We start from the raw sequence: 16,870 nt of genomic DNA, 5'->3' as shown, positions 1-16,870 counted from the left end.
AAGAACCCTGAAATTTGTTAATTACGGTGAGTTTATTTGATGTTTGTGGAAGAAAATGGAGCGGTTGATGGGTATGAATGAAATATTTCTGACATTTTGAAGTCCCCATGCGAGCAAGATTCAAACAAAGGTCTTTGCATGGTCTAAAATTTTGGTTGCTCTATTTTTATATATTTTTTTAATGTGTATAAATTGATATAACGCAAAAGAAACTAAATAAAAATGAAGCATGGTGTGGTAGTTATGTACCAATTTGTATCCCCTATGCTTTTGGGTTCGAAACTCTTTATTTTTTAATACAAAAAACATGTTGTGGTGGTTTTGTAACGATCATATCACTGTACAAATATTTAAATTAGAACCATTCTTGCTCATCCAGAGTTCATCTCAAGAAATATTTATGTGTTAAACAAATCACTGATTATGATCCGTACAAAATATTTCCCACACAACCACTACTTTCTTGTGTCAACGTGCCATCCACGGTGCCAATTTCCCCTAATTTTAGACTTGGGGACCATTGAAATTTCAATGATCAAGATGGGCAACCTTGACGCTTGATGAGCAAGTAACCTTGCTTTTAAGGTTATTGTTTCGTGCTTTGACCAAAAACATTATTCTCTTCGTATGTAACTTATGATCATGGTACTTGCTCATATTGCTACTTTTTTTTTTAATCTATTAAGTTTGGAATATGTCAACAAAAAATTGATTGGAATAAGTTGGCAAATTTTATTTTTTTTCAAAAAATCGGGTCAGAAGTTTAGAATTTTTAATAATCTACATGCGCATTTCAATTTTCATTCAATTTTGGGCAGAAGTAGAATTTCGTCCAACATGATCGTGTATTGAAATTAATAAAGAAGGTAATTTTAAGATACTTTCTTTGAACTTTTCACACACTTTTTTATTTTTATTTTTTTTTATTAGGAGTTTTAACGAAAAATCTGTGGTACTATTCATTTTAACAAAAAACTACATTTTTACACTAAAAAATCAATCATGGTACTATTCATTTTACCATTTATTTTGTCCTTATCATTAAAACTCAAAGTTTTCAAACCATTTTCATTAGTTTTTCTTTTTTTATTTATAGCATCAGATTAAATAAATCAATCAAGATTAACGAACATGATTGTGTGAGGCTAAAAAATGTGTGCATTTTATAATGTCCCTTGATATAATTCGCATTCCTAACTTAACACATGAAGTCTTGGATAATCATTTTGGTTCCTCACTAATCATGTGTTTACTAATGCACACAATATCACACATATGTGACTTCCCCACTTAAAATCCATAATATTCGAACCCCCACCCCCCACCCCCCACAATAGAAATATATTGTATGCATCTTGTTTTGGTTGAGTCCTAATTGACAAAGGGAGCTAACTGTTAGAGAAATTCTAATTAAACGCAATTAGTACATATTCTCCTGTCTCTAGTGAAATGATAAACACGCACTCCCTTAACTCTAATTAGGAATTTAGGAGTCTTATTCCTACTATTATACTATAAAGGAGTTCTCCATTCCTCCATCGTTATTGGATCATGAATGCTTCAAAGGGAGAGGCAAGAACATTTGAAGTTATGAAACGAAGCCGGCAGCCGGGTTTGGCTCATAACCGCAGTCAAACTTTTACATGTGATTTATGTGTTGAGCAAATGCATAAGGTACTCTTATTCAAGATCAAGGGTTGCACCCATTTTTACTGTGAAAAATGTATTGTTAAAATTGTTGAGTCCAACCTCGAATACAATGTCACAAACATTATGTGCCCCTTACCGGGCTGCAACGGCATGTTAGACCTTGAGTATTGCCGTCCAATTCTCCCACGCGCCGTCATTGACCGGTGGTGCAATGCCTTGAGAAGAAAAAAGATTATTACAGGGATTGACTACAAGTTGTTGTAGTGCCCCTACGAGGATTGCTCATCCCTGTCCTTGCTTCATAAGAATTATGATGGCACCAGATTGCCTTGTTATCTATGTTTTTATTGCAAGAGAGACTTCTGCGCTACTTGTAAGGTTGCTTGGCATACAGGATTTCATTGTACCAATAGCTATATATGAAGAGTGGATGGTGGAGAAGCTTGGGAAGAAAAGTAACTGGAAGAGGCGCGCAAGTTGCAATTACTACGTCGAAAAATCTGATGGGTGCGATAACATGAGATGCAGGTCAGCTATATATACACACTTCTGCTGTTAAATTAGTTAATAGAAAATTTGACATAGGTTGAACACTTAAATGATATAGGGGAGTGGTCAGTTAGTAACTTAAGACGGCTAACTAACCTGTGCAAAATTTCACTTAGTTCGAAAGGTTTAGTTATTTTACGTGATATGATATATAGATAAATAAGTGTTGGTGGTAAACCATAAAATGTTCTTAATACTAATTTAAAGAATTGAAGGTTTTCCGATTTGAGTGAAAATTTGCAAGCATGACCTAAAACAATAAACGGATAGGATCATGAGATTACTTTGTGGAGCGAGTTCAAATGAATGATTAGCGCCACAATTAAAGACTAGTTTTGATTTTTAATTTTTATATTTGGTTAATTTAAAAATATTATGAATTTTTTTTTTCTCCACAAGTATTAAAAATAATATCAATCTCACTTCGAGAAAAGAATGAATGTTTGATGTGCTTATAAGAAATAGACTTTTTCTCAGATTTTAAATTAATTTTATGATGTAAGTTCAACTTTTTTTTCACAAACTTTAGAATCCTTTTTGACAAAAGAAGCTACCTATATGATAAATTCAACAATTAAATACCCAAATCTTATGTTATTTGCTTACATAAACGTCGCATGAGTCTAAGGTCTCACAAACTTCTCTTTATTCGTTCTCTTAGGTCACTAGAGGAGGATTTCATATACACTTATTATTTCTCTTTGATAATGGAATCTCCCAACCATGCATATCATCAGCTCCTTTTGTGTTTCATGACCTTAAGTTTTTGTTCTAGTTTTTGGCATCAACATGATCTTACATTTTTGGTCTAGTTTTTGGCAACAATACTAAGGGGCGATGATATGTGAAACAAAAACTCAGTCACTTACTAACACACTCTGTCACAACAGAATCATGAAAGAGAAAAAAGTTCGCATAGACTGGACGTCAGGTTGGGCTCCTAATTACCGACATGACGATATTAGTCAAAGTTCTTTTATATGTGATTTCTGTGTTGAGCCAACGGATGTGAAAGACATATTCAAGATAAGGGGTTGCAACCATTTTTACTGTCGTGAATGCGTTGTTAAATTCATAGTGTCCAAGCTCCAAGACAAAGTCACAAACATTAAGTGCCCCGTACCAGGCTGCATGGGCATGCTAGACCTTGAGTACAGTCGGAAAATTCTGCCAAACAACGTCTTTGATCGGTGGCGCAATGGCGTGTATAGGAAAAGGATTATGGAATCTAAGACTCACAAGTACTTCTACTGTCCCTTCAAGGATTGCTCAGCCATGTTAATATATAAGAATGACATGAAACCGAGTTGGTGGCTGTGTTCTCGTTGCAAAGGAGAGATCTGCGCTAGTTGTAAGGTTCCTTTGTTGGAGTATGAGTATGAGTTTGACATATTGAACCGGTTATAGTGTATGAATTCAATATGGAAAAGTCTTATTGATAAGCTTGAAGTAATCCTATTCTTTTTGGGATTCCTGGTATTGAGAATTATTGCACGTTTCGGACTTAACTATTTGGTTTGGAGTCCTCGCTTGTGTTGATATCTTTTGGGAGGTTGTTTCCCATACTGATTCTAATAGGAGAAAAAGTTTGGAAGACATTCGATATGTGTGTGTGTGTATGAACATTGGCCACTGCTCTTGCAATCTATCTGCTTATTTTGTACCAAGGACCTATTATTTGGAGAGCAATTGTGTTTTGCTAAAGAGGAGAAGGCTAATAGTTCCAAGGCTGCAATGGCTTCTTCTTCTGCATCGAGTTCTGCAGGTATGTTTCCTCTCTGTTCTTGTACTGTGATATTGTTCTTGTGTTTCGTGATTGAATAGCATATCTGTGATCTATGGACTGTGTTGAATATGTCTCACATCCTTGGCATACAGGATATGGTTGCGCCGAGTTTCAAAAACTAAGCAATACCAAGGGTGGTCGTGAATCTGGTGATGAGGATAAGAAGGTGGACGAGCTCGCCATGAAAAACAAGTGGAGGAGGTGTCCAGGTTGCAAATACTATGTTGAAAAATCTGGGGGGTGCGACGTCATAAACTGCTGGTCAGATACTTCTGCATCTGCATCTTACTATTTTTCTCGATATAGTGATATCGGGCCATTTGGACTAAGCCACACACAATGTACCAACTATGAATTGTTATCGAACTTTTCACTAAGAGGAGTAGAACCTAAGATTCCTCTTCGACAAATAGAGAAAAATACCATCTAAAACCTCCAATGTCTTAAACACTAAACTTAGTTTCAGAATATTCAAATAATTTTCTATGAGCATTGATACTAACACTCCAAAATTACCATAAGTAAATCGGGCACTATTTAATTATATTACAGTGTGCAAAATTGCAGGTTGTTTTTTTTTTTTTTGGGGAGGGGGGGGGGGAGAGAGGGGGGAGAGGGGGGGGGGGGAGGGGGAAGGAGGGGAGGGGAGTGCAAATTATATCACCTTTTTCTATAGAAAAAAAAAAATTTGTTTTCCATGATTATATCTACAAGTCCTCGCAAGCCTAATTTAATTTGAGTTGAAGTACTAAGTTTGAAATTTGTTTCAGCTGTATATTAGGTTCATACTTTTTTATTTTTATTTTGATATTTATCTGATTTGGCTCAACTTATATGAATGTTGAATTGAAATATAGATAATTTGAATCGTTGAAAAAAGTAGCCCAAAAAAAAAAAAAAAAGTGCCTACAAAGTGTGTCAAAATGTGTCTCCCGATCCTAATTAACACACACACACACACATATATTAAATTATCATCCTTTAGCTAAGTTGGTAGATTGAACTTTTATCATACTTTGTTTTTGTTTTTTGTTTTGTTTATTTTGTCAAAGACTCAACAGTTAAATGGGATTATGAATGGGAAGGGAGAAAGGGGAGTGAGGGAGCCTCAAACCCATGTAAGGAAGGCCGCAAATGTGCTTGATTTCCACTATAAAACTAGGCCGCCTCCTTTTATCTTTTGTTGATTAGGTACAAAATTGTAGCCTTTGTAACTCCGTCGGTATATTAATATGTCAATGTACCTAATTAGTCTCCCAGTATCATAATATGTCCCAAGGTTGAATTCTAGCGCTGATGTATATCAAAAAAAAAAAAAAAAAAAAAAAAAAGAGAAATAAATCCAACCTACCAAGGAATGACAAAATCTGAGGATTAAAAAAACAAAATGCCCCTTGTTTTATTGATATTCATCACCAAAGTTGATAACTTATACTAACGCTTTGCAGTTTAAATTGTTGCATGCAGGTGTGGATGTCAGTTCTTCTATGGAGATCCCTGTGGTACTCCACTAGCACTACCCGTCGCTAGGATTGCTTTCTGTTTATCTTTCATTTTTATTTGTATTGGCATATATATGTTTGTAATGCTAGATAAACTAAAATTTTAAACTATATGATTGTCGTTATAAAAATTAAGTACATTAATCAATGTTTAAGTAATAATTTAATTATCAATAAAAATATCATATTATTTACAAAATTTGGTTTAGATCTCCCTAACATTATCTGATAAGTGTAGATGAGAGTTTTAGATGCATGAAATAAACACTCGACACCAAATGAGTATTATTCTTATTTTTCTTTATTTTGTTATGGAGGGAGTTTTCTCTAGTGTCAAATTAAGAGGTCTTGCCCTCAAATCCACAAGCAGGTGAAAATTAATTTGGTCAAGTTTTTTTTTTTTTTTTTCTTTTAAACAATTGATATTTTCTACACTAAAGGAGTGAGAGAGTGACCAATAGTAAAGCCGCACAGAGCTTAGGATTGGCCCAAGCCTCGCTATGCTGGAATCACAACCTTTTATACCTATTGTCTGCAAGGACTAACAAAAACCAGAGTGTGTCCCATTGGTTAGTGGTGTTTAACAAGTGCCCATGGTTCGATAATGTTTGGTATGCTAACATTTTTAGATTTTTTTTTTTTTACCTGAAAGAAAAAAAAAAAAAAAACCTTATAATTTATCTTATTTTTTACCATATTAAAACTAAGCCCTATTTTTACGTTATAATTGGCCTTATGTTTAAACAATAAAAACCATATAGTCGAGAGCAATGTCTTATTTTAAGTTATAACCTTAAATTTAATTCAAAGTTAATGTGTTAATTTTTTTTTATATCAAAACTCTTAAACAAGTTTTGTTCTTATGATATATCATTTCAATACTAAGTTTTTCATACAAAGTAAGGCTCCACCATTCTCGTTTGATTAAACATTTTCATGCCAATACAAAAATAAAAATAAAAACTTTAATTTTTCTCTCATTAATTTGTCTTTTTTTTTATTTTTTTATTATTTTTGTATGGCTTTAAAGACCCCTTCTAATCTAATTTTCTGGCTCCACCGTTGAGAGTGGTTAAACCTCACAATGAGCTAGCAATAATGTGGTTCAATTTTACATTTGACAAGAATTAAATCTAAGACTTCTCACTTACAAGTGAAGACCAATACATTAAATCGTAGTACTAAATGGCAATTTAGTCAAGTTGATCTTATCTTTTTTTTTTTTTTTTTTTGGTAAACATTGATCTTATATATTAAGTAGTAGTCTTTTGGATCAAGTTGGCCTTAAATATCATGTTAAAGTAATTCTGAGAAGATGACCTCTTGAAATTTATTCATAATGTCCTTTTTTTAATGTTTATATAATCTTAATATAATAATGAAACCACTACAACCACCTGAAAAAAAACAAAAAGAATTCCTAAAAACGTTATATAATAACAAGCCTTAAAGCAACAAAAGTGGCTAATTACAAAACCAATTATACATATTAGTTTGACGATGATGCCCGGCAATCGCTTTTCTTATATAACAAAGTATTCGTTAATTTTTTTAAACTCAATTAGATGTCTTAAATATTTCTAATTTGGCTAATATTTTGTAAAGATGATTTATGGGGTGCAACTTGAAAAATAGACGGTTCAGATCGTTAAAATTCGATGTCGTGTGGACCCCACAACTAATCCCCATGTTTAGAAAAAAAAATTGGAGATCCCTTTCCTTAAAGGCTTCCTCTCTCTCTCTCTCTCTCTCTCTCTCTCTCTCTCTATATATATATATATATATATATAAAAACTACATTAATGAAATCGTATTTATCAATTAAAAGAGAGTAAAAATACATTTTTGTCGTCTATCACAATAAAAAAGTCAAGGATAGTAACGTAATTTCATAAAACAAAATTTTTCTTTTTTTCTTAAACTTCACCTACAAGTGATTGTATCATGTCTAATTTTTTTTAATAAAAAAAAAAGATTAAAAAAAACCTCTCTCTCCCTCTCTCTCCACTCTAATGTTCTCTATACTCTATTCCTCTCTCCTTCAATTTTAAAAACAAAAGTAAAATATTTCATACACATTTTGTGTGTGGACATGTACTCTAATATATTAATATAACAAACTTTGTGTCTGTTCAAATAGTTTACAGATATCAGTTACAGTTGCATCTGCAGAAAAAATTCAAAATTAAAGTTGATCAAATCTTATTTTCGATCAATTATGTCACAAGAAAGATTGAATGAGTTAGCTATTTAATCAATTGAAAATAATTGGTTGAAAAATTAGATTATGTAAACTTATTGCGTCTAAAAAAGCGAGACGTGTAATATTTAAGTAATGTTTATATATCTTTCTTCTTTTGATATTGATTTTAATGATATTTGATCTAGAAAATAGATCTTTTTGTTGTGGCCTATATTGAACTAACAGGGAGAGGGGGCTGGTGACACAGGGAAAATATAGAGAGAGATAAGGTTGTGTAGATGATATATTATTTCCCTCTATGCGATGTCTTTATTATAGTAATGAGGGAGGGAAGAAATCATTCCCCTCAAGGGATACAAGTCCTAATAGGGAAGAATAACTATAATCAAATATAATCTAAGATTTACACAATCACACTTAAATAAAAAGTTTATAATACTTTTCACGTATTTAGCAAATTCTTTTTTTTATACATATCAAAGTATAAAAGATCAAGGATTAAAGAACTCTAGGGCTCTGCTTCGAAGACTCGCTATGGCCCCAAATTCTCAGGGCTGACCCTGCTAATTTGCCACCAAATTTGCTTCTCAAAACACATGTTGAGGTTGAACAATTTGTAAATTTGACATAATCCTCTCAATATATTATAGAATGTCAAAATTTTCCAATGAGGGTTTTTGTGTCCTACAAAAGCTTGAGTAAAACATGAGATTCTCCTTCAACCATCAAGATTTTCTTAATTACAAACAATATTCTGTCATAAGATGGGATGGAGGAGTGTTTAGACTCAAACACAGTAAATTGAAAGAAAAACCTTAACTACCAAGACAAATCCACCGCTTGCAAAACAATCAAAGTTTTTTTTTTTTTGAACAAAAAAATAATCAAAGTTTTAAAGCCAAACATTTTCGCTTGAAAAAACTCATACTTAAAGACTTTTTACTCGTAGATAATATCATTTGTTAAAAAAAAAAAAAAAATCTTTCTTATCAGGAGACTCCTATTTATTGGGGGCACCATGATTCCAATACTCATACAATTGTGTTACAATTTATGAACATTCCAAAACACATACAATTTGTGTCATATTAAAATAATAATAATAATAAAAATTAAAAATTAAAAATTAAAAAAAAAAAAAAAAAACCTTAACGGATTGTTGACAAATTGAAACAACAAGGTTTGTTTGGTTTGGTGTTTTTTTATTTTTTTTATTTTTTTATATATATAAAGGAAAGGGACATGCAGACTTGAGAACCTAAATAAAACAATGTTTAGATTGGATTGGATGATTTTATAAATCTAATTTAAATCCCTATTTTAATTCTTAATTGCACATCATATTGATTAGCTTCACCAATTTCCTTATTTACAAATGTTCTCATAATAAAATTTAAACACGCCAATTGGTATTTAAATTCAAATTGTTACCATAAGCAATCATCATTGGTGTAGAAAAATATATTATACTAAAAGTAGAAACATTTCATAAACACACAAAATAATCACTTACTATTTCGAGCCATTGAAATGTTAGTGATGATCTCAAAGAATGAGAAGAAGATGAAAATCACATACAAAAACTTATAAGTAAAATATAGGCACATATGTACAAAAAATAAACTTATCGGTTCACACATATGGGTACCATATCGTAGGTCTACACATGTAGGTACCATAATTTAGGTCGTAGTGGTACAAAAATATAGAAAACATAAGCCAAAACTCACATTATAAGAAAGTTTAAAATTTATCAAGCACCAATTAGGCTATAAATTGAAAATCACTTTTTTTATCGAAATAGAAATAAAAGTCAATAATTATCAGCTAAAACATAGGAAAAGAATATTTAATTCAAAAGGACTAAAGTCAATATTCAATCTTACGAAAAATGATGATCGCTAGATACTTTTTTTAGGGATCATAGGATCCCGTAATCGCATTTTTTATCATATATTGTACGGTTAATTTTTGCTAAGTATTATTTATATTTGAATTTTAAATTTTAAATAAGTATGATGAACGATTACAAAATTTCTTGGCTCCCCAGGAAAAAGATCCGACGAACCTTTTCCTCAATCTTACACCAGGATTTAATGAGACATTTATTTTTTTAAGGATAATGATCTAAGTAATTATGCATAGAATAAATACGGGAAGCTCCGATCAGATAGAGAAGGAGACAGAGAGCATCCAAAAGCCTTACAATCTCTGTCAGTGGCAGCCGATGAGAAGAAGAAAGGAAGCTAAGATGGAGAACCCACTATCGTCTCACTCTCACTCTCGCATCAACTTTATCGACATTGAAGACGACACCTTCCGCTTTACACCCACTTCGCGGAATCCTTCAATCAACCCCATCAACGTCGACGACGAAGACCAAGACCTCCGATCGATCACGGCTTCTTTGCTCAAATCGGTGCCTACTCCCGCCGAAGCCGATAACTTTATCGACCTTTCTGAAGAAACCCTAGACTTCTACGACGGTGATGACGAGCTCAGAATTCTTAGGTTTAAACCCTCGAAAACTCCCTTCGGAAAGAGAGGAAAAGGGTTATTTTCGGATTTTTCCGCGACCGAATCAGGGCAATCTTCAAATTCCAAAGGTGACCCGGATTTCGTTTGTGAAATCTGCGTCGAACCCAAGTCGGGAATCGAGTCGTTTCGGATCGAAAACTGCAGCCATGGTTATTGTACTGAGTGTATGGCTAAGTACGTGGCCTCCAAGCTTCAAGAGAACATTACCAGCATTAGGTGCCCTGTTCCTGATTGTATAGGGTTGCTGGAGCCGGAGTATTGCCGGCCGATTCTGCCTCCGGAGGTGTTTGACCAGTGGGGAACTGCATTGTGTGAGGCTGTGATTCTTGGGTCAGAGAAATTCTACTGCCCCTATAAGGATTGCTCTGCAATGTTGATTGATGATGGGAAAGAGGTTGTGAGGCAATCAGCGTGTCCAAATTGTTGGAGAATGTTCTGTGCTCAGTGTAAGGCTCCTTGGCACGAGGGGATCGAATGCGAGGAGTTTCTAAAGTTGAATAAGGATGAGAGGGAAAGGGAGGATATCATGTTGAAGAACCTTGCGCAGAAGCAACAATGGAGAAGATGCCCCAAATGTAGGTTCTATGTGGAAAAATCGATGGGTTGCATGTTCATGATGTGCAGGTCAGTTTTTTATCTGCTATGTTTCTTCAATTGTTTGTTGAAATTACTACTTGATTATTCATGTGCTATAAAAATTTCATTGTTTGTTGTGTAAATCTCCTGACGTTGATCATTGCTGATATAATTGAATCACTTGGAATTGGATTGCTTTGCCATATACCATTTGCGCAAAATTTTATATAATAAGCATCAACAATACAGAATAGATTCCTCACTTCGATCTCTCATTCAACCTCTAAAAACAGCAATTGCTGACTCCCCGAAAGTCACATGATTGGAAACCATCCACCCTCGAGTACCTTTACAATACAATAACGAAAAATCCCTAGTTGGAGGAATTGTTGGCTTTCTGGCACTTCCATTAAGGTTATGATCTCAAATAGGAAATGAGTATGAGCTAAATTTCCTATCTTTAGAATCCTTTGGCTTTGTTCTTCAAATTGGACGGCGAAATGAGGAGCAATCTGGAGTTCTGATGAGGGAGTATGTAGAAATACGGCTGCCATGCCTTGATGCATTTAACTAGATTTGTGATAATAGGGAACAGAACTGTGATGATAGATTGACATAATAACTGGCATAGGTGCTCCCCTCAGCTTCATTTATAGCGTGACTGTTTGACTACATTCGAAAGAAGGAGATAGGACATCAATCCTTTCTTAAATTCATATCATAAATTCCCAGTTTTTTCAGGTGCAAAATTTAAAGTTGAATTTTCTTCGTTTATGTGACCAGTCTATTAACTAAAATTTAAACTAATGCATATTTATAGACTCTTTGCCGACATTTGACCTGTTATGTACAAATTACTCAACACTATTTTAGCCTGTTTTGTTCGGTAAATTCTTGAATGCTCTTTGAATTTCAGTTTCTTTGCGTTGATTACAGGTGCAGAACTGCTTTCTGCTACAGATGTGGAGACGTTTTAGAGAACATTCATAACCATTATTGTCCTAGTTGTGGGGGTAGATGAAGTGCTCTACATCTAGGTTAGGATGGTACTTCAAATATTGTAGTTTATCAATGAATGTCGAAGAAAGTTTTAGAGCGCCAAAAGGTGGTTTAAACCAACACAAATCAACAAGTGACTTGAAAGTACTTTACATATTTGCTTTCTTATTAGAATGCTTTTCAAGAAAATTTACCTTAAAATGTTTGGTTAGACATATTTTAAAATCATCAGATAACTAAAGTTCCACTTTGTGTATCTTCATTTTCTAGGATGGCCAAGGTTTTCCATGGAATAGAGATGGGATTATAATCGTCGATATCTCGATTTTCTTGTACTTCTCAATTCTCATAGTTCCAGTGAGTTTCCGATTCGGATGTATCGTGGATTCAATTTTGACTTCTGAGCAGTTGTAAGGTTTACTTTCAGGTGTTTCCAATGGCTTCCATCCTCTCCCCGTCACCTTATCAAGTCACACGAAGAGTGAAATAAGGTGATGGGGGATATTTTCTCGGTTGCATGTAAGAATGTCATGGTCACTAATCCTTCAGTAATCAACGACGATGGGAAACAAAACCAAATGCAGTCAACTCTCAAGGTAACCCTCCATTTGGTTTTGTTCCCCATCAAGATTCAATCTCATTTTCAACGGCAAATCATGCCAAAAACATGCAAAATGATCAACGATATTTCTACGAGACTACGTCTAGCCGTCTACTCATTGTGACACTCAGAAGTCTTCTCCAATTTTTTATTTTTATTGAAGCCCAACTAAATCGACCTCAACCAGCAATATATGTGCACAAACATTTTGAGCTACTAATTGAATTACTGAAATATCCTTGACCAACAATGGGGAAGGTTTGTTTTGGTCAACAAGGAAGTGGTGAAGGAAGAACCTCCCACTACAACCAGAGGAGCCGAAACCCCTCCGCTTTATCAGGGGCGGATAGTCACTTGTCACCGCCAAAATTACCAGAATACCCTATATTTGCTGCACTGCATCTGCCTGCATGCATCAGTTGGAGAGATTTCGGAGCTAACTTTGCGGCAATTTTGAAAGCTCATTGAAATATCTGTAACGTTCTACAGTCAACGGGAATTTTTTTGAAATCATGGACAAATCACTGGCTGACACCCGTGCACAAAAGGGTAATATACTCTTGATTTGTATAAGCCTACAAGGGCGGTTTCTGTTTTAGTTTGTGAGTCTTAAAATTAATTTTCTTCTTTTGGTTGCACATTACTGCTTCTAACTGCTGGTTCTACTCTCTTGGCTTCTTTTCTATGTTCTTTTTTACATAAACGATATTGGCGAAAGGGGATTTGAAGACGGGACTTCGGTTAAGGTAAACACTTTTCATCATATGAGCTACAAGTTCCTTGCAACTTCTCTTATGCGGTAGTCTCTCTATTGAGTTGAGTGCCAATAAGGGATCACGCTTCTGGTTACTGATTTTCTCTTGCGCGTGTGTTTGTATGTATGTATGCTCAACATTGACTTACATACCGAAAAAAACGAAACAGAAGGAGAAGATCCGTTCCTATTGACGATGGACAAGTACATTAATCAAATTTGCAGTTCCTCATCATGGTCAGATGTCGATGCGAAGGAAATACCATCTTGGGCATGTTGTGAATCTGAGCAACCGAATGAAGCGCTTCTTGGTTCCGTAGTTGTCGTGGATGAACATGAGAACAATAGTTCACCTACATATCTGACTTACTCGAACAGTTTGGAGAGCTTGGCTGCTCAAGATGTTTCATCTATTCTTCAAGATTTTGAACCAGATGCACAAGATGGTGGAAAAAATTGCGATGTTCAAAATATTGGCATGCACTATGGTGTGGATGGGAACATGGTGAGAATACCTCTTCGCTCCATTGCACCGGAAAATGTGGGATGCAATAGCTTCGAACCACTCCTCTACCAGGGATTCAATGGCGATTTTGAAACCCTTTCTCCAATTTCTCAACCGTGGCCTCTTCAATCTTATGAGGGTGTTTCTCCTGCTCCTGCTTCTGGCATGGTACAACGCAAAATGTGCAGCTTTGGAATAAATGGAGATTATGGGGATTATGTTGATTATGTCATGCCAAGCGATCCCAACAACCTGGCTGCTTTAGTCACCAACACGTTTAACGTTTATCACAAGGTTTAATGATAGTTAGCTCACTTATATCTTGTTGGATGAAATATCTAGCTATTTATATTTTTGGTAGTTGAAATGCTTTTCCTATTGTCGCTTGTGTAATATAGAAGGGGACGCAGGACGTACAAAATTATCCTTTGCCTTCCTTCCCTTCTGCTCCTCGGATGTCTGGTTTGCAGTCTTTACCACAGGTACCTATCCTAAATCCACTGTCCTCTGGGATTTTTATTGAAGGTAGGTGTTCATGATGATTGTTGAGTCGTAACAGAAAGCATTACAGAAACTTACAATTTTCACTTGCAGAATACGTCAACTAACCCTGTTGGTGAATGTAATGGAAATGGAAAGCCTCGTATGAGGGCACGCCGAGGCCAGGCTACTGATCCACACAGTATTGCTGAAAGGGTTAGTTGTGTAGTTCACTTAACGTTTTGATTCTTCGATGCATTATTTTTTGAACCATTAGATTTTTGAAGTCCACTTTGTTTGCAGCTTCGGAGGGAAAAAATTTCTGATAGGATGAAGAATCTGCAAGAACTTGTGCCAAAGTCTAACAGGGTAAGCTCTTCTGTTTCACGCTGAAATACATCCTGTGTAATCAGTTCCGGCTGGGTCTTAGAGAAGTACTGATATCATTCATGATTTTGCAGACCGACAAGGCATCTATGCTTGATGAAATCATCGAGTATGTCAGATTTCTTCAGCTCCAACTCAAGGTATGATGGAGAACTTTCACTCACAGTTTCGACCCCGTGCTTCAAGGGTTGTAATAAAACACACTGTTCATCAGTTTTCCAAAGTATTTAATGCTAATGCTATACATTTTTTTCCTTGAACAAGATAGCGATTTACTTAAATTTGGTGAGCAAATTTGCACGAATCACTGTAAGAAAAGCTGTAACATAATTTGGTGCTCGACATAACGATTTGCAGGAACTAAGCATGAGCAAAGTTGGGGCAGCCGGGGCAGTTATCCCTCTCACCACAGACAGTCAAGCTAAGGTGCTAAGCCCTCTCTCTCTCTCTCTCTCTCTCTCTCTCTATGGACAAGGTGCTTAGGTCCAATTTACTACCTTGTTTCACAATCGAGAAATTCTATGGCTCGAGTCTTAATCTACTCTTAGGCAGAATAATATCGTCATCCATTATTACTAAGAAACTGAAAAAAGGCCTCATAAATACTAGAAAAGAAATAGCCCCCATATTTTCTTGTGCACTAAGAAACAAGAATACAAAAGTCGACTATTATTAATGACAAGTGAATCTATGACAGGTCGGGAATGGTTTGCCGCAGTTGCCATCAATCGGGCAAGCAGCTGACGTTTCTTTCGACGAAATTGCTTTAGAACAACTGGTGAGGCTGATGGAATCAGATGCGGACAAGGCACTGCAGCATCTCCAAAGCGAAGGTTTCTGCCTCGTGCCGGTTGCTCTTGCTGATGCCATTTCTGCAGCAAAGGAATCATCATCGTCGCGGCCGTCAGCTCCCGTTCCTGATGATTGGAAGAAGAAGGAAACCAGTTTCGCTGATATCGGCGTTGTTCAGAATAACAGCCGCAGTAGCAGTAACAGCAGCAGCTCACCTGATCGGATAAAACGAGAAGTCAACAACAAATTGGATTAGTTACTACTTCATGAATTTAATTTAATTTTTCTGTTTCCATGACCTTTGTTTTTAAATTAAAAATAAAATAAAATAACCAATTTCTGAGGTTCTTGTTTGTTTTGTGGGAACATGGTAGTTAGAGACTTGCATGTTACATCCATGAGATGAAGTGTCAAGTACTTTCATGGCAAGGAACTTCTTGGCTGGTAAACATGCAGTTGGATCAGTTCAATCACGTGCCCTTGCTCACGTGTGATTTGACCATTGTCACCTCTGACCTGTTACATTAAAATCTCTAACTAATATAATTGTAACAAAAACAAAAATTATCTAAAACTAACATTGTTTGTGAGATGGGTTTTGGTCACGTCGTTATATAGTTAAGAGTTTTTCTACTTTTGTGATTTACATATTAATTCTAAACAAAGTATTTTTACAAGATGGTATATGTTTTGAACTAATTTATGTGGGGGTATTTGAATTTAATTGCAAAAACACGAGCTGATACACTATTTTAACCAACTGACTTAACTCACATCCGTAAGCTAATTTGTAAATAATTGGACCAACTGACCTAACGGAAATTTGACCTGTATGTATGGTTTCCAATCCTTAATTCTTTACTGTTCCATTTTCTTTTTTAGAAAAATCAAACTCTAATAATTGAAGCTATTCACATAAGTTTGAAAACTTATATGATTTGATATTTGAACTCAAATCTCCATTGGTTAAATCTTTCTTTGTTTCCTTTAAATTTAATTCGACATTATCCTTTTCTCTTCACATGCACTTCTACTACTAAATAATTTCCATGAATTATCATGACAAATGATAATTATTAAAAAAAAAAAAAAAAAAACGTAGCCACTCAAAAATCAACATTGAGAGGAAAAATTACAAAAAAAAAAAAAAAAGACAATATTTATTTTACAAATTGTCATAGTGTTAATTGCTTTTCTCTTCAACCTATTGCGTTTTGAATTTAGAGTGGGTTTGAGATTGCTTAAATTATTAAAAAAAAAAAGAATCTTAAAAAAGTAGCAGAAAATCAAAACAGCTTTCCACATACTTGTAAGAAAGATGGTTTTTTCACAACTGTTTATTCTTTACAACAGAACAGAAGCAGTTTAAAAAAATATATATATCAACCCCAAACTAGCCTTTATATTATGAATGATCTCGCTTATAATTAAAGTTAAAAAAAAAAATTGAGAAAGAAGGTAAAAAATTAAATTTTATAGAGTAACGTTAAATAGGAGAGTCAACATGCGGGAATTACAGTTACAAGTGGCGGTTGACATTTCACCTTT

General features: G+C 34.8%; 4 protein-coding genes across 5 annotated transcripts; all 4 read left to right on the top strand.

Annotated features, from left to right (window-relative positions):
* The first annotated feature begins 1,773 nt into the window (after positions 1-1,773).
* On the top strand, positions 1,774-2,448 carry LOC148698766 (uncharacterized). The gene is made up of 3 exons (XM_088678976.1): positions 1,774-1,910; positions 2,005-2,178; positions 2,415-2,448. The coding sequence occupies exons 1-3, from the start codon at positions 1,774-1,776 to the stop codon at positions 2,446-2,448; spliced, it is 345 nt and encodes a 114-aa protein (XP_088535102.1).
* Positions 2,449-3,093: 645 nt separating this feature from the next.
* LOC148698765 (uncharacterized) lies at positions 3,094-4,415 on the top strand. Its single transcript, XM_088678972.1, has 2 exons — positions 3,094-3,557; positions 4,064-4,415. The coding sequence occupies exons 1-2, from the start codon at positions 3,094-3,096 to the stop codon at positions 4,413-4,415; spliced, it is 816 nt and encodes a 271-aa protein (XP_088535098.1).
* Positions 4,416-9,733: 5,318 nt separating this feature from the next.
* LOC137746432 (E3 ubiquitin-protein ligase RSL1-like) lies at positions 9,734-12,223 on the top strand. The gene is made up of 2 exons (XM_068486451.2): positions 9,734-10,852; positions 11,741-12,223. The coding sequence occupies exons 1-2, from the start codon at positions 9,828-9,830 to the stop codon at positions 11,823-11,825; spliced, it is 1,110 nt and encodes a 369-aa protein (XP_068342552.2). The 5' UTR covers positions 9,734-9,827; the 3' UTR covers positions 11,826-12,223.
* A 117-nt stretch (positions 12,224-12,340) lies between these two features.
* Positions 12,341-15,665, top strand: LOC137748982 (bHLH transcription factor RHL1). Of its 2 annotated transcripts, XM_088687879.1 has the most exons (8): positions 12,341-13,150; positions 13,329-13,957; positions 14,062-14,145; positions 14,258-14,359; positions 14,447-14,512; positions 14,605-14,670; positions 14,888-14,956; positions 15,228-15,665. In XM_088687879.1, exons 2-8 carry the CDS (start codon positions 13,355-13,357, stop codon positions 15,576-15,578), a joined length of 1,341 nt encoding a protein of 446 aa, XP_088544005.1. In that variant the 5' UTR covers positions 12,341-13,150; positions 13,329-13,354; the 3' UTR covers positions 15,579-15,665. The 2 variants fall into 2 exon arrangements, with proteins under 2 accessions (XP_088544005.1, XP_088544001.1); XM_088687875.1 differs by having other exon boundaries at positions 12,341-13,957.
* Positions 15,666-16,870: the final 1,205 nt, after the last annotated feature.

This window comes from Pyrus communis, chromosome 2, assembly GCF_041283825.1.
Source record: "Pyrus communis isolate YQ-2024b chromosome 2, ASM4128382v1, whole genome shotgun sequence".
NCBI classification, from domain to species: Eukaryota; Viridiplantae; Streptophyta; class Magnoliopsida; order Rosales; family Rosaceae; genus Pyrus; species Pyrus communis.
The sequence above is the reverse complement of the archived record's forward strand: the minus strand, read 5'-3'. Positions and strand labels throughout refer to the sequence as shown.